This window comes from Corapipo altera, unplaced genomic scaffold, assembly GCF_003945725.1.
Source record: "Corapipo altera isolate COAL_440 unplaced genomic scaffold, ASM394572v1 1, whole genome shotgun sequence".
In the NCBI taxonomy this organism is placed as follows: domain Eukaryota; kingdom Metazoa; phylum Chordata; class Aves; order Passeriformes; family Pipridae; genus Corapipo; species Corapipo altera.
In genome coordinates this window covers 15,558,980-15,582,627 of record NW_020884873.1, presented here as the reverse complement: position 1 = coordinate 15,582,627, position 23,648 = coordinate 15,558,980, and the positions used below count along the sequence as shown (strand labels likewise).

Here is a 23,648-nt window from a genome sequence, read left to right as displayed (position 1 = left end):
AGAATCATCTCCCTCAACCTTCTGGCCACACTGCTTTTGATGCAGCCCGGGATACTCTTGGTTTTCTGACCTGTAAGTGCACATTGAAATATAGAAACATAGACATTCACGTGACTGAAAAAAAATAATTCTAACTAAACAAGACCTAAGAACCTGTTAGAGCAGACAAATAATAATGGGAGAGTCCAGTTATCACAGACTGTCTAAATAACCTGTTTTCTTGAATTCAGTTCTGGTTATCTCATATCTGAATGAATACTGTAGAATACTGTGTAGAAACAGAAAAAGTACAAAGTTGTTAGAAGAGTTACATGATCTATAGGAAGAGAGACTAATTACTGTGGAATTCTTCAGCTTGGAAAAAAAAACAACTGAGAAATTATTTGACAGAAGTTTGTAGCATCTCAAACAAGAGATGGTGAATAAGGAATGATGGTTTATAGATTCTTCTAGAACAAAAGCTAAGGAGCAACTTGCCATGCAATTGGCACAAAATGAGTTTAGGAAAATGTGGGCATTATTTTTTTGTTTGTATGGTTTTATTTATAAACAAATTTAGTAATACTTTCCTATCAGACATTATGAAGCCAACAATTAAGTGGTTTTAGAAAGGAGTTAGTTGAACCTCTAAAGGCAAGAGACATGAAGCACATATTGTCTACAACACCTTAGATGTAACCTCCAATTCTGGAATGCTCTGGGCCAGATACCAGGTAAATGTATCAGTTGAGGATTTACTTATTTGCTGGATACTGATTCATGTTTACTACACCCGGACTTTAGCATCCACTGCAAATATCGGCAGAGACAGAATACTGGGCTAGATGGAATGATAGTTTAGATCTAATGTGTTAGTCTTATCTTCCTATACTACAGTCTCTGCTGCAAGTAGAAGGGGGGAAAAGGGTGTCTTTAGATGCTGAAACAACACCATGAATCTCTCATGAACCTGCAGTGAATGAAATAAACTTGAAAATGTGTGTCAACATCTTATATACGTCTGAATGCTGCAGGACAAACAGCTTAGAAGATGAAAAAGTACTCATCTCAAAACTTTGCAGTGCATGTGCATACTGTGAACCAGGAGCTGGAAAATTTTGAAAAGGAGAATAGGAAAAGCTACCCAGTTGTTTCAGATAGCTTTAGAACTCCTTCTCTAGACAAACAAATTATCCTTCAAGAAGGAGGACCATATGCTTCTCTATCAAAGAGCTGGAAAGTACAAAACAAATCTGCAGAGGTTTTGAATTAAAGCTGGCTCATGTTGAGTGAATTTGCAGAGGAGTTTGGGCTCACCCACTGAACATCATGGTGAAACATCTATTGTGTAATATGAGGAGTTGTTAGGATCCAGATTGTAGCATATGGAATCCTGGTAGGCCCTTGAAAAGGCTTGTATAAAGGGCCAAAAGAGGCACAAGTGCTACTTATTCCCCATGTAGAGAATGTGACACATTGTGTTTCTTTTCATGGGAATTTCATCTCCAGAGTGAGAGCAGAAGGGAGCAAGCAGAGAGTGAGGAGAAGAGGCAGAGATCATTCATTGGAGTTCTATGGGAGTAAGGTTGTGTGTAAAACATGCTTGTGAACAAGAAACCAAAAGGACTGCAGGATCAGTTAGGTTTGTTTTCCATTATCCTGTAGAGGTACAGGATTCTATGATTTTATGATTCTCAGAAATTCTCCAGCTGTCATTCCTTGAAGTCTTGGAGGGCTTTCCGCTGCAGGTTTCTTTTTCTAGCAAACCATTCAGCTCCATTTTCCTTTCTTACACAAAAGACAAACCCTGAGACAGCAGAAAAAAAACAACAGAGCAGTTCAGCATTGACCTTATTTAGAACCACTGAGAACACAATATACTTCCTCCCCTAATCTCATGCAAATTCAGGTAATACGTTTCTGGTTGATGAAGATTATGATACGGAATACTAAAGTGATTACTTCAGAGCAATGAAAAGAAAAATGTCTGCTGTTGAAACACGGGCAGAATCTTTTATGCTTGAGTGGGCAGTCAGGAAAGGGTTGCAATAATCTCATAACTGTATATACACTGCAGTGTAAATAGAGAGCTGTAAAATGTGATTTACAGTATTGAGATGCTTACCTCTCTTTTTTTGACTACATCAGAAACATAGGTAGCTCATCACGCAGATATACAGGCTGTGGGGCTGGAACTACTTAGTGAGAAGCCGTACAGAGAGGAGCATGTCATAACTGGCTCCTGAATCATCACAATGATGATTCCTCTCCTGCATAACAGTGCCTAGCACTGGGAAAGGTAGCAGCAACCTGCTTTTGCACAGTAACTTTGGGGCTTAAGCTAATGATCAGGAAGTTGAAGACCTGGGACTCATGACAGCTTCTAAGTCTTGAATCACCACATCAGCTTACAGTATTGTAAAATGCTTTTTACCACCAGCACTGCACCTGGATCTCATGCAGAAGAGCATGGAAGATTCACAGGATCAGCACCAGAAGTTTATGGAAGTTTTGATTCGGTAACCCAGTAAAAAGTGTATTCCTCTGGCATAGCAGAGCTATAGATTATGAGCCCTGCTTCCAACATTCATTACAGATTTTATTTAATAATACTTAAATGGATATTGAACAAGGAGTCCCTAGAGCAGAAATTCATTCTGCCCTAAACCGATTGTTATAGTTACTAAGAAAACCACTGCTCAGTTCCCCTAGTTTGACAATGGCATGTTACTCTGCAAGTTCCAGGCTCCTGAAGTGATCTTCAGACAATAATATCCACTCTGTGAATATTAATAATATCCACTCTGTGGATATTAAGTGCTTGTGTCTGTAAATCCTGTCTCCAAAATCAGCCTCTGCAAATGCCCAGTGAAGTGCAGAGAGACAAAAGGAACAGAGAGCTCTTAGAGTGCTGATGACAATGCAAATGGGCTCCATTCAAAAGCCACTGAGTTGAATAGAAGTTCTCCCACTCACTAATCTTCTTGATTATCAAACCCCAGCAATTCAAGGCCCAGGAAAGTGATGCATATCTAAGATGTGAAACCAGATACAAAATTTGCATATGAATTTAAACATCTCCTTTTAGGACACGATTAGAGCACAATCATACAGCCTGGAAGAAATTAATTGTGCCACTCCAGAAAGGCCAAAAAAATACATTGATTACAAAAGGTCTACATTGAAAATCTCATGAAGTGGTCATCAATATTCTCTATCAGAGGCTATAACTGCGTGTCTTTTACTGTCAAGAACACCAAACTCAATTTGCACACCTTTCAGATTTAAAATGGTATTTCTGAGAATGAAATCCTCAAAAAACAATTCATTTCACTGCAATTTCTGAATCAGCGCTGTCCCATTAACCCAGCAGGAGGAATCAGCTGGCAGAAACACAGAACTCATTATCTCTGTCAAATAATATAGCAAAGTCAGGAGAAAGTGTCCTGCCTCACAGGTGGCATAGCTAACATACAGAATTTTTTGAGGCCTGATCAAACAAGCTAATAGTAATTTTATGGTAACCACAATATTTTAACATATGAAAGGAACATATTTATATGAAGAAATAATATTTTTATTAGTACAGATTTTATATTTGAAAAAAAAAGAATTTTTTTTTTTGGAATGCAAGTCCACCTTCAGATCTGAAATCAAAGCCTTTTTGCTGGTCACAAAGTCACAGCTCTGAACAAAGGCTCTTTCCTTACACCACTTTCTTTACAGCAAAACAAGGAAAAAAATGTCTCCTCTTTCTCAACACATCTTATTACTCAGGAAAAAAAAAACAAAGAATCAATTACACAGTTAAGATTAAGAATATTATGTATAAACAGTCAATGAGCTTAAAATAATATGGTATTTTAACACTTATAAATAGAAAAGCTGCAGCAGATTTAAGCTTGTGCAGCTTCCCAACATTTCTTGTGTACCGTTTTCTGTTACCTGCCCCACTCCCTCTCTCTCACTGAACCTTAAGACTCCTTGGTTTTTCTTTCAGCCATGTTTCTTCTTCCAAATGGTTCTCTACAGCCTACTTTATGTATCCCACTAATGTTACCTTCTTATCCTTAGCACTTGCTGTGATATACTGCACATTAACATTAAGAAAGCTTTCCTGGACTTCAACTTTTTTTTTTTTCACATTTTATAGTTTTACCCTTCTATAACTATCCTGGTTTTTTGATTTTTGGGTTTTGGGGTTTTTTTGCCTTAGACAATACCTATTTCATACCATAGTGGAAAGGCAGAGATATGAAAGTCCCTTGGTGACTTTTAGATCTATTTTATAAACACATAGAAGTTCAACAAAATTGCTCTTAAGAATCTAAGTTTTCTTTCCAAGGTTTCCAAGCTTATCTTCTTCTGTTAAGTCTGCATTTCCTGCAATCAGTTTTGCCAGGCAATCTGGTATAATTGCAAGATGATTGTGATCTGTCACAGGATCATAAGGAGGATAAACTGCTCATTGTGGATAAGTCAAAAAGTTTAAAAAACGCCAAAGGCAAATACATGTATTTCATGCCAATTATGTGAAGAGCACTGAGAATGACACTGAGTTACTTCAAGTTTTTCCACATGTTGGACTGGAAGCTTGAAGATGAAACTGGTGTTTATTTGTTTCTTGGTTTGAAGGCTCATTTTCATCAGACAGTTGCAGCCTCTTTCGGTTATCAGTCTCTTCGGTGTTGATTAGTATTTGCCCATTTAACAGATTTCTTTGATCCTCAAAGATTGCTGCCAGGAAAAGTAGTCATCTGATTTCAGGATTTTGAAAAGCTGAATAGCCTGCATTTTTGATACATCCTTTTCCTTGCCAGTGATGGAGTCATCGTCAGATACAGGCTTCCCAAGTGTTGTCTTGCCCTCAGAAAGTTTCTTGACTTGGTGGTCTTCCTGACCATTATCCATCTTCACACTGGGTTTTAGGCTGTGGAAGCAATAGTCACCAACCTGGCAAAGGAAAACTGGCTCAGTGCTGTCAGGGTTCAACACCACTAAGTTACCCTCTGACAACGGCTGCTTTCTAGGAAGACCATTTTCCTTCTGTAAGACAGGCAAAGGAATCTTTGTGGCTTCTGAATGTCCGTTGAGGCCTAAAGGCACAGTAAGATAGTCTCCAAACCTCTCCAGGTGCAATTCAGGAAAAGAGGTTGGTGCTTGACCTGAAACTTGGACCATGACATCAGTTTTCCCAGGAGAAAACTCATGGCAAGAGTGATCACCGAGGGGCTGGGGCTCCTGTGAGCCACCAGGTGACTCCCCAGCAGTGACAAGTGGAGGATGGGGGGAGGAACTGGCTGATGGCAGTAACAGCCTCTCTGTGGTGATGTACTCCAAGGGACACTGCTGAGGAGATGTGGTACAGCTGAGAGCTTTTGGAGAGCTCTCTTCTTCTGTTTCCATCTTGGTGCCTTTCCCACAGGCTGGTGGGGCCGGTGAGACTTCTTCCTTATCACTGAGGTGCTGCATCATTTCCTTCTGATCTGTGAGTAGGTAGGGCTTTGGAGGACCTGCTCCTGGCTCTTCTTGCCTCTGTGGAGCCTGAGGACAGTCTTCCCTTGGGAGAGTCACATACTGAAGGGAAACTGATTTCTTACCGAGTCCCACTTGGTCCAGTTCCAAGGACTTATGTATATCAGGGTGGGAGGACATCACTGGATTGTACAAGTATGGACCATTGAAAGCAAAGCAAGGGATTGCTGTGTGGGAAGCAATACTTGCGTCAGCACTGTTTTTCCTTGAAACAGGAAAGGAATGACCAGCAATCTGACTAGAGCAGAAAACTGGGGCATGCTCTGCCTCATTTAAAGCATGGTATGAGTTCTGTAGGTCCGGTGCAACAAGGGAAACATCCGTCTTTTCAGTCTGCCCTTCAGGGCATTCTGCCAAAGTCTTCACCTGCCTGAAAGTGGGAAAGTTAAAAGTTGCTCATGAGAGGGATTATTGTGGTAAACATTAAACATAAAACAAGCTTATTTGAAAAACACATAGCTAAACACAGGCTTAGAAAACAGTTTTCTTGGAGATGCAGTCTAACCCAGGTAATAAACAATTGTATCCCCTTCTCAAAAGTAACCTGTACAGGCTTTTTAGTGACAGAGCATTTGATTGTATCCTGCCATGATGCAGGGAGTTCTTAGAGGCTATCATCCACAGTGTCACTGTGCTGTTCACTCACCTGTCCAGAATTTGAAGGAAACTAGCCTGCTCCATCTTCTCTGAAAAGTTGTATTTGTTGAAGTCCAGCTGGTTGCTTGTTGGCCAGTTTCCCAACTGTGGTTTCTGAAATGAAAAAGCAGACATGACCGAAGAGCAGTGTCTCACTGGCCGTAGAATCAGAAACAGGAACTGTATGTTCCTCATGGACAAAGGTACAGTGTGCTGTGTGAAAAACCGGCTGAAGGGCAGAGCCTCAAAGGTTTTAGTGAATGGGGCTACATCTGGCTGGTGATCAGTCACCAGCAGTGTACCTCAGAATGCAGTTCTAGGGCCAGTTCAATATATTTATCAATGATCTGGATGCAGGATTTGAGGGCACCATTAGCAAGTCTGCTGACAATCCCAAACTGGGAGATGCTCTTGACTCTCTCAAGGGACAAGAGGCCTTGCAGAGGGATCTAGATAGATTGGAGCATTGGACAATCATCAATGGAATGAAATTTAACAAGTCCAAATGCCAGATTCTCCACCTGGGACAGCATAATGCTGGGTACAAGTACAAATTAGGAAAGGAGTAGCTGGAGAGCAGCCCTGCAGAAAGGGCTGGGGGTGCTGGCTCAAATCAGTGTGCACCCTGACAGCCAGGAGGGAAAACTCTGTCCTGGAGGTCTTCAAAGATGGCATCATCAGCCAGTCGAAGAGGCAATTATCCTGCTGTATTTAGCAATAGTGTGGCCTCACCTTGAGTACTGTGTGAAGTTCTGGGTCCCACAATTTAAGAAGGATTTTAAGGTACTCAAATGCATCCAGAGGAGGACAACAAAGCTGGTAAAAAGGCTATTTTGGAGAAAAGGAGCATGTCAGGCAACCTCACGTCTCTCTATAACTTTATGAGGAAGGAAAGTTGAGAGGGAGGTGCTGATCTCTTCTTCTGGATATTCAGTGATCAGCATTAGCTAATTAAGTTTGCTAATGACACTGGATTATTTCAGTCAGTTAAAATTTTAAAGTACTGAAAATTTTCTAGCTTGATTTTACATCACAGTGGTGCTGACAAGCACAACACAAAGAAGTCTACTGGTATAAATATAAGAACACTATTACGTTGAGTAGGACCAGCACTTCTCCTAAAAATAATTCATCAACTAATGAATATAACTATTCGTTGTGGACTAGGAAACAAGAAAGGCTCTCAAGATTTCTGGAAGTCCTGAAAAAGAGAGAGAAATAATGAACCCTTTAAGGTACAGTTCCCTCTTACCCCCACGTAGCTCTGGATCAGGAGACTCTTTCTGGGGTTTGGAATATTTTCCTCCCACATTTTCTTCTTCCTGCAGCAACAACACAGAGTTTTCAAGATTTGCTTCTCAATGTGACTGCAACCAGAAAAGACTGCACCCCATACACTGTGCTGCTCTGCGCAGCAAGGCACAACCAAGGCGATGGCACAGCACCAACCCAGCTCTCACCCTTGCACAGACATGGACAAGGCTGCCCACCAAGGTTAATCTCCACATAGATCTCTATCTCATGGGGGACAAGAAGTGCCTTAACCTTTATGCCACCCACATGGCCAACAGGCTGCTGAATGTCCTAGTTGCAACGCAAGCCTACCTGAGGAAATATTTATAGCTGCAACAAACAACTATTAGCAAAGTGATGATGAGAGCTGGGAGCATCACTGGGAGAACCACTGGTGGCAGAACTGAAACAGAGAAAAGAGAAATAGGTATCCACCTGTCGAGTGGCCATTTCCTATAACAGGTTTTTCACTCTGGTCACTCGTCACACAGGAAGATCAGGAAAACGCAAGGGGTTATGTCAAGAGACAGGATCATAAGGCTTTCAAACCACTGGAATACCCTCCAAAACAGGACAGACCAAACATGACCTGTACAGCTTACTGACCAAAGGAGTTCATTGTTACCTTTACTGATACATTTTTTAGTTCTAACTGACGTCAGAGTAAACAATTCATGCTATTAAGAAGATGGTTAGAAACCTCAGTCCATCCTGAACAACAGACATGTCTCCAGGCATCTTAGGTTTGCCTGACTCTACAGTTCTGAAGAAATGGGGTTTCAGAGATTTTCTAAGAGCTTTCTCTGCTATCAGCAACAACAGCACACCAATTTCTTCATGAGTATACTCATCAAAATTTGCCTAACAGTATCACTGCTACAAGTTTCCTCAGAACAAATCATGTCAGATCATATTACTTTGGGCACAAGACTGTATGAGGGCAGTTATTCTGCCTCTCAGTCAAGAAACAGCAAAAACACGTAAAGGTTTTATCTCCAGCATACCCTACTGTGTGTTTTACACAACCCTATAGTCACTGTGCAAATATAAAAAACTGATGGCTTATATTCTGTCTTCTTTCAGTCTCAGGCTCTTCAGTCACTGACAGCAGAATGCAATACTGGAACCAGGAAACAAGGATGATCTTTTGGGCAGGATCTCTGTTTCATTTTCCATGTCGAAAACTTTATGGTTAGTTGTACTCACCTTATGAAGGCAAGTATGAAAGAAACTTAAAAGGTCATTCACCTTATTCACTGGCATTGTTGCTGTACTGCAAGGATGCAGGCAGAGAAGCTGCCTTAAGTGACTCCAGATAGCTCATGGCTGCACCTCACTCCAACCTCAGCTGAGAGCATATATTTTTCTCAAGAGGCATTTCAGCCATTAACAGTCCATGAAAACCTTACAAAAGCAGCCTGCATGAAAAGTACCGTTCTCAGTCTTCCAGGTGAACTCCTTGCTCCATTCACTCCAAGGCCCCTCATAATCCAGGGGCATATTCACCCTTGCACGCATTTTCCCCCTATATTCTGTAGATGCTGCCAGCATCTGCAGAGTGAAGATGAAAGGAGGTTCGTCATTGCTGATATTTAACTTCTGGAGAGTCTGGAAAGAGGAAATAAGCACAAATGACAAGGTAAGAAGAAGTTTCTTTCCATTTGTCCAGCAAAGAAATATCCAGGACTTCTGCACTTTGTGAAAGTTACCTTTTCATATTGGTTGTTTTCCCAGTATTCAACTTGATATCTCTGTGTTATGAAGTTGTATCCCATAGTGTGTTTTACCCATCTCAGTTCATACTCTTGGTTCTCTGTTGCTTTTACTGACACGTTTGCAGGTGGCAGCACCTGAACTGGAATACATGGAATGTCTCAGGGCAACCTACTGGGCCACTGGAAAAAGTGATTCACTTTTCCCCCACTGATTTCACTTCCAGAGACTGAAAACATGGTTGTTTTGTGCAATGTAAGAAGTCTCAGCTTTTTAACATTTCTTAATTCTCTACATCTTCATTTTCTACTCAAATACAATAAACCAGTAGACCACTAAATAACAGAAAATCCATACCCACGAATGTTGACAGCACTCCCTGGGTACAGGGAGGGAGTGAAGCAATAGGTGAAACATCGCTACTGGTCCACCACATTTCCAGAGATTTTCATCTCTCTTGGAGCTACCTCCTGATATTTTCACCCTCTGCAAGGAGCTCTCCCATCTTTAGTCTGCAAAAAATAGCTCAGATACCTCCAGATACATGTAGGCAGAAATGATCCATCTGGTGCACCTCACTGGGCAGAGGATTCCTACCTCATAGAGTATTCCAGGGGCCAAGGCACAACCCACAAGAGCTCCACTGGCTTCTTGAGAAATCACATAGTGACACACTCCCCACAAACACCTCTCACCACAGCTCCCTGTCACCTGGGACACTCTTGAAGGTCAATCACAGAGAAGTCAGCAGGGTGAAAATCACTCACTGATAAGCTCTGGGTTACAACCTGAATTTCCGCACAGCAGTTTCTGTCACCATCACCTTCCTCAGAGTGCCACTGAGGAACTCCACACCTACATCCCAGAGCTCTGACCTGACACAGTTCCTTTCTTCGTCAGTAATTGATTCTTCTCCCTACTCCCTTTTCTTCCCTGCCACTGTCTTCAGCCCCACTTGCTCAGACAGGCATCTCTCCAAGAAAGAAAGAAAGAGAAGGAAGAAACAACACAGTAACTAACTGTTCTTGTAGCTTTCAATCAGTTTCTCCTCCATCTTGGCCCGGACAGACACATTGTACTGGCTCTGGCTGCTGGAATTGCTAACAAGGATCTCACAGCTCTGCACCACATATGGGATATGGGGCAAAGTCTTCTCATGCACAGGAGAGCATTCCTCTTCTCTGAGGGGAAAAAAAGAGGCTGAACTGAGATCAGGGGAATGGGGCAGAGCAGAAACCCCATGGGAGAGGCACAGACATGCTGCCGTGGGCAGAGCACGTACTCTGATGATGGAGTGGCCCTGAAGAACAAGCCAAAGAGGACAGAGGTGGTGATCGCTTTCTTCACTTCCCAGCTGCAGGTCAGACGATCTCCACCATTGAAGAGGCAGCGAAGGTTCCTGGGCTGAAGGCCACCTTCAAAGAAACAAGTGACAGGAAAGGTCTGGCTTCTCAGCCAGAGCTTCCAACCCTGCACAGCCCCTCTCCATCCTATACTACCTTCAGGGGTCTTCCATGACGCCTCCATGCTCCACTCACTGTACTGCCCAGAGAAGCCACTGGCCTGCCCTGGTCTGGCTCGCACACGGGCAATGTAGCTGCTCCCTGGGATGAGGTCCTCACGGCTGAGATTGCAGTGAGTGGTGCTGGAGAGCAAGAGTGAGGCAGCTCCCTGTTGTCGGGGGATAAAAGGGAATGGAAGGGAGGGAGGAAATTGGGGAGTTGGGGAATGGAGAAGAGGGGTGGAGGGGGGAAAGAGTGAGAGGAGGTGACTGCCAGCTGGCATCTCTCAACGGTCCCACACACGCAGTGGTCCATGGCCATGCTGCCATGCAGTGGTCCTTACTCCCATACTAGAGGGGCTTCAGCACACATGCTGCCAGCATGGCACAGGAAGGCTGAGGCACAGGCACTCTCAGGCACAATCTCTCCCAACAAGTAGGCCAACTTCTGCAGCTTGCAGAGTCCTGACTGTGTTTGCCTCCAGCTACACATGTTCATAACTCTCAGTGCAGAATTATGTGGGAATCTGGACAGGATACTTCCCTTAAAAACTAAAAATTAAGCTGACAGATACAGAAGAGAAACATCTGAAGGTCCAGGGAAACAATAGAGCAAAGGATATGGACTCCTAAAAACTAAAAATTAAAAAACAAACAAACAACCAAAAAAACCCTAAACAAAACAAAACAACAAAAAATAAAAACGAAAAAATCCTAAAACCAAAATTCCCAACAACACAACCAACCAACCAAACAAAACAAAACAAAACAAAAAAAATAAACAACAAAAAACTCCACCAAAAAACTCCAAAACATATCTTTCTCCATGGGGGAGCAACTTCAAATGTATTTTGCCATTTTCCCCTCATGAACCCACAGCCTCCTGTTGGAACACGATTTAATTCAATTTGGGAGGGATTCAGGGCAAAATCAATTCCAACTCAAAACCCAAGCACAGCACCCCTTTTTGTTTTTTTTTCAGTGGAGAAGAGAGCTTTGCTTTCAGTTCATGACAAATGGTATTTCACTGAGCAAGTCACTTGCAAATAGAAAGAGAGCCCCTTCTGCCTGACCCAAAAAACATTTGTTGCATCTTCTTAGTACCTGAGAATGGAAAGGCCATTAATTCACACAACTTTTACCACAGACTTTCAATTGCCCAAAATGGTGCAGCCCAACCCAGGACAGCTCAGCTCCTCCACTCTTACCTCCCAGGACTCCCATTCCCGCTTGTAAGTGACTTCATACTCCAGTGCATTGTCCAGCATTTGGCTTTCATCAGCTGTTTTCCAGGTCAGCAAGAAGTCTCCTGATGTCATCAAGCTGACTGAGAGGTTCTGAGGTGGAAGGGGCTGGACTGGAAGGTGATGGTGCAACACATGAGTAGAGACAGTGAGAGAAGGACACAAAGAGGGGAAGAGAACACCTAGGTAAGCTTCCCCATTTCCAGAGTATGTTATCCCTGCCACACTAAGTATCTTCTGCTTGACTAACTCCTGAGATGATACCAGGTCCAACTGCTCCCAGAAACTTGCCTTTTCCTCTCCCTGACCCACCCTTTCAATGTGGAACTCTTGGTAGTTTTCATGATGGAAGTGGAATTCAGTTCTTGGCTGAATGGCAAATACAGTCCCAAAGATCCTTAAAATTCATTGGAAAATGAGAATTTGGTATTTAAGTCTTACCATTTTGGAAAAGATCAACATTTAGTTCTGCTTGAAGCATCTTGTTAGGTTTGAAGCCATAAATATCTTCTACCCCCATTCCAAAATAGTCTGTAGAGTTGCGACAAACCCAGCGCACATACACATCAGGAGTCTCGTGTAAGTCATTTTCTGTCTGGCGTTTGCAATACATCTCCTTGTTCTCCCTGTGTATAAAGTCAGCTATAAAGATCTGATCTGGAGACCTACAGTTAACACAAAATTAAATACCTGAAACCAATTTCACCCCATTCTGTTCTTATAATTTACTAAGGCACTTATATCCTCTTCTCACCGTATCTATTAGTCCTGTTTTGCATCAGTTGATATGACAAATATTTTTAACACCACGATTTTTGTCAAATGCCTCCCCATTTCAAAGTTGTACAGCAGAATGCTATATTTTAGTACCAGTCTGTTATTTTTACTTTTTAGCCTAGCTCTATGTAATCTCATATTTTAGGTGAGAAATAGTACGATGAAAATTGATGCCATGTAAATGCACCTTTTACTCAAAGTGAAAAGCAGTAAAGTTCTGATGATCCTTAGCTTATTGAAGACATTCATTTTACAGTCCCAAAAAGACACTTAAAAAAAGATTGTCCAACCAAAATGTACTTCTGTATCCTTTGTAGTTCTGTTCTGACAAGGGACCTCAAGCCTTCATTAAAGAGTTCATCCAAAATGTTAATCATTCTTTCAGATAGCCTTTCTCCAGGCCAAGGAACATCATGAAAATTAGAAACAGTATTTTAAACTAGGCAGGAGAGGGTAATATTTGTGTGTTTGCAGTAGCCTTAGCTGCTGGAGAGAAATGTTGCTTTTTTTCATACTCTCTGGAATTTTTTTTGTGCTTGTGGCTTCATGCCCAGTATATTATATTGTTCCAGTTCAGATGAGAAATATTAACTTGCAAATATTTAAGGCCAAATGCTGTCTTCCAGGATAAGATGGAGTCTTCTAGCCAACTATATGTCAGAAAGCATTATTCAGCACTATTACTAGTTTTAAAAGTTGAGTATTAGCAAGGAAACCAGGGAAATTGCTGAAATATGGGTGGGACTGACCATACATGTGCATAACCTTAAATGAAAGAGTCAACCCAAGGGTTGTGAAGTCCTAAAGATATTTCTGTCTACTCACCATTACCCTATAGTTTGGGATTTAATCAACTATTCTTCATCTATGAGCTGATGGTGTTTAATTGCTGGCTGTTTTGATTTCAGCTGTGTGATTGTCCATGTTTAATACTCACTCATCTGATGAGTTCAGTAATGTTTCATGATCCACACATTCCATCAAGTAACAATGTTGCAGAGAATCCTCCAAAAGTCCAAGTAACTTTATGTCATCTTTTCCCAGACGCCTTAACTTCAAGGTCCTGTTCCAAAGTTCTTCCACTGATTTCAGTTGCTTTTAGATCTATTAATTCTCTCTTGTTTGCAATAAAATTAAGAGTTCTTTCTCTTTACCCTCCTTCCTGTATCCCCATACTCTAAATCATTTTCTTCTCAGCCATCCATCTTTGCCTTCCTCTCTCCCCTAACTATTCCTCCCTTCTGTCCTTTCTTACCCTCACAATTGATCCAGTCTGATGATTCGGTTCCCTTTTCAAAAGGAAACAGATGTAACAGAGAGATACTGTCATAAACACACCAGTATCTCTGTGAGGAAAACTGATAGCACAGATGAACTTACCAGTCTTCTCTATCTCACAAACACAGAGTCTATACATGTTGCTCAGAAGTGATCAAAACCACACTCTCAGTGATGCTTCTAAATTGACAAAATGACATGGGGAATGCCTTCTTCCTTTTGGGTTTATAAAAACTGTCCTTTATGCTCACATTTTTCTGACACCATCTTCTGCCCTCCATTATTAGCATCCTATATGCCCCATCTTATCTCTAATCTATTAACTCACAACAAAATCATGGAAAATAATTGTAAAGGTGAAAAAAATAACTCCAGTAGCATGGTCTGTTCATTATTCCCTTCCTAAATGAGGCCTCAGAAGCAGGTACAACTTTTGTTTTAACCCAATGACAGAAAGAGGCGGGCATGTTTTCTTAAAATCTGCCTGCTGGTCTCTAGGATTCCAAGTTATGGCCAGTTCCCCTTTGGTCTTTTATCCAGCTCAGCACATTATAGGTACTTACATTATAACATCATCCCTGTGGTAAAGAATCATACCAACAAGGTCATGAGCATCTGAATGCTCCATCCATGTGCAGGTGACCTGTGAGTTGTAGTCATTCAAGCAGCTCAAGCTTTTCATAGGGATGCTCTCTGAGAAAGGAATTCAGGAAAAAAAAAAAAGGATACAGTGACTACAAACGTAAATAGTGAGAGATAGTAGGAGTACAAAACAGGTAAGGCACTGATAACAGTACTCTCCTCTTGCCACCAGAAAATTATTGGAACTAGATTCATGATCCGGAAACAGCCAGACCTCTCGTGAGAGATAATTTTTTTTTAAGTTCACAATGTTAAGTTGGAAAATACAGACTTGCCTCTAGCACATGCACTAGGAGGCAAGTTGCTTTCTTATCCTGCTTTATTTTCTCTGAAGGTAATATCTGTGCTGTGCTATTGGGATATTGCAGCTTCAGATGACAAAGATATCAGTGTGCATACATGAGTGTGCTCCCTCAAGTAGTTTTTCATGATAAGAGCTACTATCAGCTTATTTAAGGGGCTTTTTAGGGGTAAAGAGTAGCTCTCATTGCATGAGAAAGGAAAGATATTAAACTCAGAAACACAAGCAACGGATATGGCAGATGGTCTCTTTATCTGTCAGCAATTCCACAGGAAGAAAATCAGGTCATCTGGATGTTGCTCTTGGTAGCCCCCACCACCCTGTCTTGTGTCTGTCCACATGACTACACTCCTATACAGTTCCATTAGAATTATGCACCCCTTCATTTTCCTGTTTTCACTAATTATCAGGGTCTACTCCTCCTTTCCATTCACTCATTATCCAGTCAGCTTATTTATCTCATCCATTTATCCAGTATTTCGCCTGTCCTTACCACCAACATACAACTGATTTGTCTGCACGTGCATCTGCTACACACTGGTTTTAATCACGATGTCTGTTCTCCTATAGTAAAGACGGTATAGAAGGAAGCAGAAAAGCAAGCAAAAAATGAGGAAGATCATTAGTTGAAAGAAGCAAACAGATACAAAAAGAAAGGCAATGAAGGAAGGAAAGATAAAAGAGAATATAAATTTGAATGTCACCTCGAATGGCTTGAACACTGAAGACCAAATACAGGTTCAGTAGCAGGATGAAAATCTCTTTCATGTTCATACTGTCCTTTGCCAGCAGGCTTGATCCTAATTCAGATCATAGTCTTCTGCTTACTGTAGAGCTGCTTGTTTTCATTTCACATAAAGAGAAGTAAAACTGAATGAGGGAACTTCTTTTATATTTGTGTTGGAGTGGCATTCAGAAAGAACTTCTACCAAGCATTTATTGTAGGACAAAATTCATGTCTTCTTGTTGTGTGAGCTTGCAATACAACCAAAGAATGAAGCGAATGCACATTTGCAGGAATTCTGTCAGCTGAGTAGCAACAAGAAACATTCCTGATCTGTGAAGAGAACTCAGCCTTCAAATTTATTTATCCTTCTCCTCTTTATGCTCAAAGCCTTCCTAATGAGCCACTACAGTGTTCTGTTTTTTACCCTTCCTCAAAAATATGATCTCCAACCACATAATTCCTGGGAGCTATAGTGGTTGAATTTCCATATTCATTCACTTTCAGATTTTTCATCAACATGCTACTTTTCTAGCTGCTCCCCAAACAATTTACAAATTGTAGACATAATACCAAAGAAACTATTTTCTTTGGTGATTGTAGAGAGTGAGAGTAGATTGAGCAGTTCCAAGACCACGGACCACACCGTTCATACTGGAATTCAAACCCTTTTGGCCATTTCTCATTGCTCTCTCAAAAGCATAATGCACTCACCTACTTAAGTACATTACAGATCTGAGACTTTTTTCTACTTTAGGGGAGCATGGAAAAACTCCTTTTAAATTCCTATTGACTTTCAGACTCTTGAACATCAATTCCTTATGTGAGAAACAACTGGCTGAGCCAATGATGTTGAATAGTCATTATAGCTAAGGAATCCCTTAGTCACTCACAAGCCTTTGTATGAGGGCAGACTCTGCCATTTTGTTTCCCCCACAAAGGAAGCCATTCCCTTACCTGGACCCAGAGATGTCTGTGAGGCAGATCATTCAACCTGAAGGGTGAATCTCCCTGTCCAGCCTGCCCCCACGGCACCAGAATCCTCTGATGCAGAAACCAGCAAACCCACACTTGCCTAGAACTGGAGACAGAAGGTATCAACCAAGCACAGGATTTTCTTGGCAAGTAAGTCTTCAAAATAAATGCTGCATCTTCCATGCATCAGAAATGCCACTTTCAGAGAACCAGAGCCCACCCCTTCAAGGGAAGTCTATGCAATTTCTTGTAAAATAGGAAGTCTGTAGTTCCTATTTTAGCCCCCAGAGCATGCACTTAAATGGCACTAAGGGAAGGGAGGGAAAGGAAGTTTGTCAATCTGCGTGTTAGCAATTACCAGATCATGGGACTAATGTATTTTAAGAAAAAGAAAGGATTGACTGCAGCAGAAGTAAGGAAGACAAAGAAAGAATTTCTGGTTTTCACTCCAGTGCTGTTTCTTGCTTTAATCTAGACTAGACAATCTTCATGGCAGGGATCACACTGGACTTTCCTTTGTACGTCTATATTGAGGACTAGTGAACTACCTCTATTTCTGTAACCCTTTAGTTTGAGCAATATTTCTAAAAGCGAGTTTTACCTATTTCAACAACAATTAATAAGTGCTAGAGTATGTAGAAGAAACAAAAGAAAATTGATGAGAAGAGTTGATCTGAAGTTATCCTACAACCAAGGCAGCCATGATCTTTTAATCCAACTTTAAAATTTAGGTCAGTAGCCTTCAATAATAAGATCTCTAGGAAAGTTAGGTAGCCATAAGGAAAACATAACTCACATTTTTGCTCTGGAGGGTGAACTATGGAAGACTGAGCCCCCAGATACAGAATATAACTGCTAGAGTCTGTCTATCCTGCACTGATATATACTACACCTCCTCTAAATTCCTGGAGTACTGACCAAAACCACAGTTAGCTCAGTTACGCTCTCACCAGAACTGCAGCAATAAACAAGGGAAAAAAAAGCATAATGTGAATAAGAGAAACATGCAGAGTAAGATGAAGAACATGAGAATATCTGAGGAAACTGTGTGTCAGGAGCTGTCTATATAAAACCTGCAGACAAGAAGGAGAATATGCAACTTTGCTGGATGGGCAGAATTTACTTTGTATGGAGTATAAAGGCAGAGAGGAATTATCCTGCTCTGATTTTCAGAGGCCAGTATGTTTATGTTCTTCCCCCACCCTTAGGAAAGAGATTTCTTGTTTCCCAACAGACATTTTCCCTCCCTCCCCTTCCTCTCTGAAAATGTTCCTCCATTTTCAGACATACATGCTGCATTGCTGTTTACATCACAGGATCTAGCTGTAAGTAAAAATCTTCAGATGTCATTTGCTCTGTTAAACTCCAGGAACAGGTAACAAGTAATCCTGCACACCAGAAGCTTTGCAGACCATGCATGCCATTAGATTTCAAACTTACAATGTACTTTCTTATGTATCACAGCATGTAAGATCACTGACATTATCACTGTATATTGCTTCATCTCCTTTCTAAACTGTAATGTCTTTGAAACAGGAAGTTACATTTTGTAATAGTTCAGTAAAATAATGTCAACCAAATCCCCCCCCCAAAAAAGACCCAAAAACTTTTAAATAAAAATTGATAAACTCATATTTAACTTTATTTGTTGAAGAATCTGATACAGTAATTTCTTGTTAGTTCTCCTTTGAAACAAAGTGTCCGAAAGCAGAAGATAGACAGAGAATAAACTCCTTTTTGAATAGGCGTCATGTATGTTTTCCCAGAATGCAGAAATAAGTAGTCTGTACAATTACAAAAAGGTCTATGAGGAACACCACAGGTGTACTAAGTTTGATTCAAAAAATTCAATATATTGGGCAGTGGAAAGAAGAAAGCTAAGGTGGGCTGCAATTTCTTCACTGAAGTACAAAAAAGTTTTCTTAATCCTTCTAGAACAAACTCTGAATGCCTGGTCAGACTCCAACATGACAGAAATAATTATGCACTGGCACACAAATGTTCATATCAGCAAATGAAGAGAAAATTATGGCAATCTAGAAAAAAAGAAAAGTTTATGAAGGCATTCTGGACAAATAATTAGCTCTGGGAGCGAGTATAGAGATCAGAGCAGGTCTTGGGACTCCGGACATCTCTATTGCAGGCTAACACTGACTTGCTTTGTGAATATGGCCAGTGATTTTATTTCTCTATTCCTCACCTACTCTGGTTTCTATGTAGATGTCTTTATTGCAGAGGAGTGCTAAAAAGCTGTAGAAGCTAAGTACAGATTTTACATTGAAAGGTAACATATTACTAAAAATTACTCTTTTCAAGGTCACTTCAAAGCCATAATAAAGGAAACTGTCTGAAGAGAGGGATTATTAAAGGACTGTATAGCTACCTACTGGAATATATCTATATAGCACTTACATTGTTCCTACTATTTGAGTAGCATCTATTCCTGGACTAGTGTTGTAGACACCCAAGTCATCTTTGTGAGTGATGTGCAACCTCCAAGGAAAAAAGTGCTTCTCAGAGGGCCTTTTCCTGCTCTGAGATACCATGAGTTCAACATCCTCATCGGAGAGCAACCGGATCAGATCCCCATCAAGGTCCCGATAATTCAAAGCAATGTCATCTTGGTCAAACTCCCGCCTGGTAGAAAAGGAATGGATTGATCCCCAGAAATCAAGGAATGCCTGGGAGGCGCTACATGATGAACAATATACTGACAATCTAATTAACTCTGCTAAAAGCCACACAAAGCCTTGCATGTGTTGGCACTCTTGATACAGCTAGTACTGGAAATTATACAGCCACATTCGTGCTGCGCTGTGTTTAAGCTAAGAAATCTATCAGAACCAAGAACCATTTCCAGTAACACCACACAAATGGCACAATTAATCTGTATGTTTGATAAAATTCCCATACAAAAAATGCTGACTGTAGTTACTACCCACTTTTGCCTACTTATAGTTGCTTTTTTTCTGAGGAGTGTAAGAGTATTAGCATGGGTGTTCTATTACTAATATTTGATGTTCTAAAGTGTTGATATTCAACACTAGATCAAGTTAGTTTAACAGCAGTTTAGCAGGTGTTAGAAGGTGAAGTCCTGCATCCTGAAGAAGGGTATTAGGCAAAAGATGTTTTCAAGGGGTCATTGCTCTGACCTTAGAACAAAAATGGAAACTTCTACACAGCATAAGTGAATCAGAAGTGTGGGTCATTCCATACTTATTGACAATCCCAGGAAGACAGGTGTTTGCACAGATGGCCCTGGGCCAAGTCAAAGTATAACTTCTTCAAGACATTTAAAAGTATTTCACACCCAAAACCTGGTGATGACCAAGTAGAATGTGAAAAATCTAGGACTGGCATAAACTTGACAAATGTTTAAGCATTAAATATACAACTAACTGCTTGCATTGTACCTCATCAATTCCATGAGATCTTTGAATGATGGAATGCTGCTCAGATCCTCTTCCACTGAGATATCCCTGTAATCAGAACAAATCTATTCTTTACATATCATGAAAAGAGAATTATTGGTGTTTCTTCAGCAATAATATGGAATACTATTTTCTTATTACCTGATAGTGCTCACAGTCTCACTGTGGTAATAACAGCGGACTTTATTGACTGTGTCTTCCTGCTGTGGTAAATCTTTTATGATCTTCACAAAAGCACATGGGAAAATCCCAGTGGCATCATTAGCAGTTCCCTGGAATGATGGGAAATATTAGAATCAAGAAAATCACGCCATTTTGGCCACATGCATAAGTTCTGGAATTCAATTAATTTCCACAGAAACAACAATAAGAATTTTTCTACTATAATCCAGAAAAGAAAGGCTATGGAAGTGACCTGATGGCATCCCTACAAAAAGATTATACAATTGCATAGTCAAATATCAGGCAGGAGAGTGAAACAGTGTGTAAAAAATGAAAGTCAGATGGTTAGCAAGGAAGGCTGTGGTGTTTGAGCAAGCAGAGATATCGTATCAGCAAACACGCAGTATGTTCTCCTCATCCTCTTTCAGAAGACTGCTGCATTACCCAAGTTCTCTCTAATCAGGCTGACGTGTGTTGTGGTATGAAGCATGAAGCATATAGCGACTCACCCTGAGGCAAGAAACCAATTAATCACTGAAATGGAGTTTCCATGTCCTTTCTGTGGCCTTTTTGTGTTCTAATCACTTCCAAAGAATTTAAGAACATTCCAGCAGAAAAAAATGCAAATGAAAACTGAAGTCTGGAGGGCAGAAAGTTTGTAAGCTAAAAACCATCAAGGAACACAGCAATTACAAATTTGGAATCAAGGATTTATTCTTGACAGTAAGACCTGATTATGGTAGAGTTTCTCCTTGAAAGGAGGAGACAGGTCGCAAGGATTAGGAGAACCCTTTCTGCTCATATATGTCAAGGTATGCTAATAACTCAGTATTGCTCTTGCAGTCTTACCTCCAACCAGTCTTTATTTACTCTGCTGAGTAGGTAGATCAAGTCTCCCTTCTTGAAGCTGAGTTCCAGTTTATTGGTTCCAGGAAAATCAAACAGTGCCTATGAAAAGTAATAACACTGAAATTATTAATTCACAGAATTACAAAAGTAAATCTTTTTTTCTGTTCTGTACTTGAGGTGAAAGCATAAAGCAGCAAGACAGTGTGCATTTTGTCATCACAGACGTATTTCTGGTATAAGGTCGCATATATTTGACCATAGTCTGCAGTTCTCACAATTTCTTCTCCTACTCAGCACACACAAAAATGCTTCGAAGAAATAGTGAAAGCACTAGGATAAACATGGCCCTGAGAGAACTGCATGCTAGGATTCTTAAAGTGGCAGAACCTTGAGCACCAGAGAAATAAATATACATAAGCTGAAAACACTTAAGAGCAAATAAGACAACAGAACTGAAGACAACTGACAGCTTGAAATCCTGAGAATTGAAGAGGTATATTATTTCTGGTTGCAGCTTTACAACTTTTAGATTCGCTGCAAAATATCATAAAAAGCCTTAAAAAATTGCAGAACTGTTGTGTCCTAATTTAAGGGTAAGTAACTGTTGCTCTTACGTCTAGCTTTCAGGTCTATATGCTGAACTGAGAGATTTGGGGAAGCCTGGGAAATTGACACGTAGTTAAAATGGAACTTAGATGTCCTCTTCAGGGGGGAAAAAAAAAAAGGAAGTGAGTACATGCTACCATCCTAACAAACTGTTCTTGGATAATTAATGTTGCTGAGTTACAAAAATGCACATCTCCCCCATTGTCCTTAGAGAACATGATAGCAATTTAAACACTCTTAGAGAAGCAAAAATGAAAAGGTGTTCTCTGTTCTGTGTTGAGATAGTTCTTTCAGTTTTGTTAATGCCAAAGTTCTCCCAACAATAAAAAATAAAAGACAATGGCTACTGTTGTGCTCATAGTTCATGTGTCTATTTAGTAGCTCTTTCAAAACCTCTTTTCACCTCTTGAAAAGTTTTGGTAGGTATAATTGATATTAATCAATTCATAGATAAAACCCAAGAGGTATGACTGTTCCAAGACCTGTCACTGTCAGTGTGAAAACCAAAACCAACAAACCTCAAAGCATTTGATGGCCTTTTTTAATCTTACATAGCAAAGTTCCAGGAAGCAAGACGATGCTCAGACAAGTACTGGTTACAAAGCAGTCTCATGTGCTTAATACTGAGACAACATACCACAAAAGACAAGGGTATAGGCACTTTTCAGTAGAACACTTATGCTACAGAAAGTACTGAGATGCCTCACCTGCAAAAGCTTTTAAACATATGCTGAAGTCAATGAAGCTGAAGCTTGTGTTTGTTATAAATTTAATTTATGGTTATCACTATGCAAATATGCACCATTTGGCAGCAAGCTGTACATGTCTCATTTTTGAATGTCCTGTTGTTCTGACTTCACAATGGACCTTCTTACTACTCAAGTGATGAGGAACAAAACACTTCTTTCCATCCTTTGTTTCACTCCCTGATGTTAAAATCAATTGTTTTTCTCTGTTGATTTCACTTTCTTCCCCCAGGTTCTAATTGGAAAAGGCAACTTGATGGATGAGGTACCAAAGTAAAACAGAGTTTAATCTCCTATCCTGTGACAGGTTGTGCAGAGTACTCACCTCAGCCCGTGGGGCTGCTGTGCGGTCAAAAACAGGCACTTGATGTGAAATGCTTTTACTGCAAAGGAAGGGGACAACAGGGAGATAAACATGCCTTACTAGTCATAAAAAATGCTACACAATCAGTAATACAGTGTCTGCATTTTTACTATTTAAGAGGCACGCAAGCCACAGACCACTGGAGAAACTGCATGAAAATGAATCTGTGTGCAGCACTGAAGTAAAAAAATATGGATGCAACAACATTGCCCTAGTTCCCTCAGTTTCAGTTCAGAGTAGCAGCAATCTAATGGTGTCTGCTGTTGAGAACAGATGGAATTTTCAATACAGTCAGTATCCTGGACTTCCACAGCACTGCTCAGCCCCCCTACTCTGCCTTCTGGGCATCTCTGTTTCTAGCATTTATGGCATTTAGTTCAAACTCTGTCATCATACACACATGCAATTTCTGCAGTCTTTGAGGTAAGTGAAAAGGAAGCGGGTCCATCTTTGCTATGCTGAAAGGAGAATTAATTTCTCTAAAGGGTAATGAAGTATGGCGTCTACTTAACAGTTCTCCAAAGGGATGTCAATGATGCTATGTAGGACAGGCCCCTGTTTAGACAAAGGACAAAAACAAATTAAATATTCAGTTTCATTTAGTGTCTGAACCAGATCTCACTGAATTCATTGCCAAAACTCACATTGACTTCAGTGGTGCAAGCCTATGTCATTAAACTTGGCCTGTATATTCTGCACATTATAATAGAGATTACTATTAAAGAAATACAGGCAGATAGAACTGGACAGTATTTTTTAAAAGCAAGCTATACTCTCCTTTTGCAAGTACCACATCCACTTTAAAAATCTGAGATTACTGAAAAGAAGAAATACTGTGTTCACTCCACCACGAAGATCCTCATATTGGGAATTCATGGATTCACATGGGAAA

General features: G+C 40.5%; 2 protein-coding genes across 15 annotated transcripts in view; both read right to left on the bottom strand.

Moving 5' to 3' along the window:
* Nucleotides 1–4,671: 4,671 nt before the first annotated feature.
* On the bottom strand, nt 4,672–16,981 carry CSF2RB (colony stimulating factor 2 receptor beta common subunit). 4 transcript variants are annotated; one of them, XM_027663762.1, is made up of 14 exons: nt 16,699–16,980; nt 15,604–15,734; nt 14,520–14,649; nt 12,343–12,527; nt 11,866–12,014; nt 10,656–10,827; nt 10,439–10,571; nt 10,177–10,337; nt 9,153–9,298; nt 8,877–9,051; nt 7,756–7,846; nt 7,403–7,472; nt 6,161–6,264; nt 4,672–5,884 (listed from the first exon to the last, which is right to left on the bottom strand). In XM_027663762.1, the coding sequence occupies exons 2-14, from the start codon at nt 15,671–15,673 to the stop codon at nt 4,687–4,689; spliced, it is 2,784 nt and encodes a 927-aa protein (XP_027519563.1). In that variant the 5' UTR covers nt 15,674–15,734; nt 16,699–16,980; the 3' UTR covers nt 4,672–4,686. The 4 variants fall into 4 exon arrangements, with proteins under 4 accessions (XP_027519563.1, XP_027519557.1, XP_027519548.1 ...); XM_027663756.1 differs by having other exon boundaries at nt 10,439–10,827; nt 15,604–15,956; nt 16,581–16,981; XM_027663747.1 differs by having other exon boundaries at nt 10,439–10,827; nt 16,581–16,981.
* A 1,231-nt stretch (nt 16,982–18,212) lies between these two features.
* The window catches only part of NCF4 (neutrophil cytosolic factor 4), a 55,536-nt gene continuing 50,100 nt past the window's right edge, over nt 18,213–23,648 (bottom strand). For all 11 annotated transcript variants that reach the window (XM_027667344.1, XM_027667367.1, XM_027667341.1 and 8 more), the window contains 6 exons: nt 22,718–22,775; nt 21,041–21,139; nt 20,171–20,301; nt 20,012–20,077; nt 19,011–19,235; nt 18,213–18,634 (listed from right to left, as the gene is read on the bottom strand). In XM_027667344.1, the coding sequence (XP_027523145.1) occupies nt 18,625–18,634; nt 19,011–19,235; nt 20,012–20,077; nt 20,171–20,301; nt 21,041–21,139; nt 22,718–22,775 (589 nt within the window). In that variant the 3' untranslated portion in view covers nt 18,213–18,624. The remainder of the gene's footprint in view (nt 18,635–19,010; nt 19,236–20,011; nt 20,078–20,170; nt 20,302–21,040; nt 21,140–22,717; nt 22,776–23,648) is intronic.

Coding starts and splice junctions, on each gene's coding strand:
- CSF2RB (XM_027663756.1), bottom strand. CDS start 15,673: ATGAACATGAAAGAGATTTTCATCCTGCTACTGAACCTGTATTTGGTC. Junction 12,528..14,519: donor CACAGGGATGATGTTATAAT/GTAAGTACCTAT, acceptor CTTTATACACAG/GGAGAACAAGGAGATGTATT. Junction 10,828..11,865: donor GGGAATGGGAGTCCTGGGAG/GTAAGAGTGGAG, acceptor CCCCGACAACAG/GGAGCTGCCTCACTCTTGCT.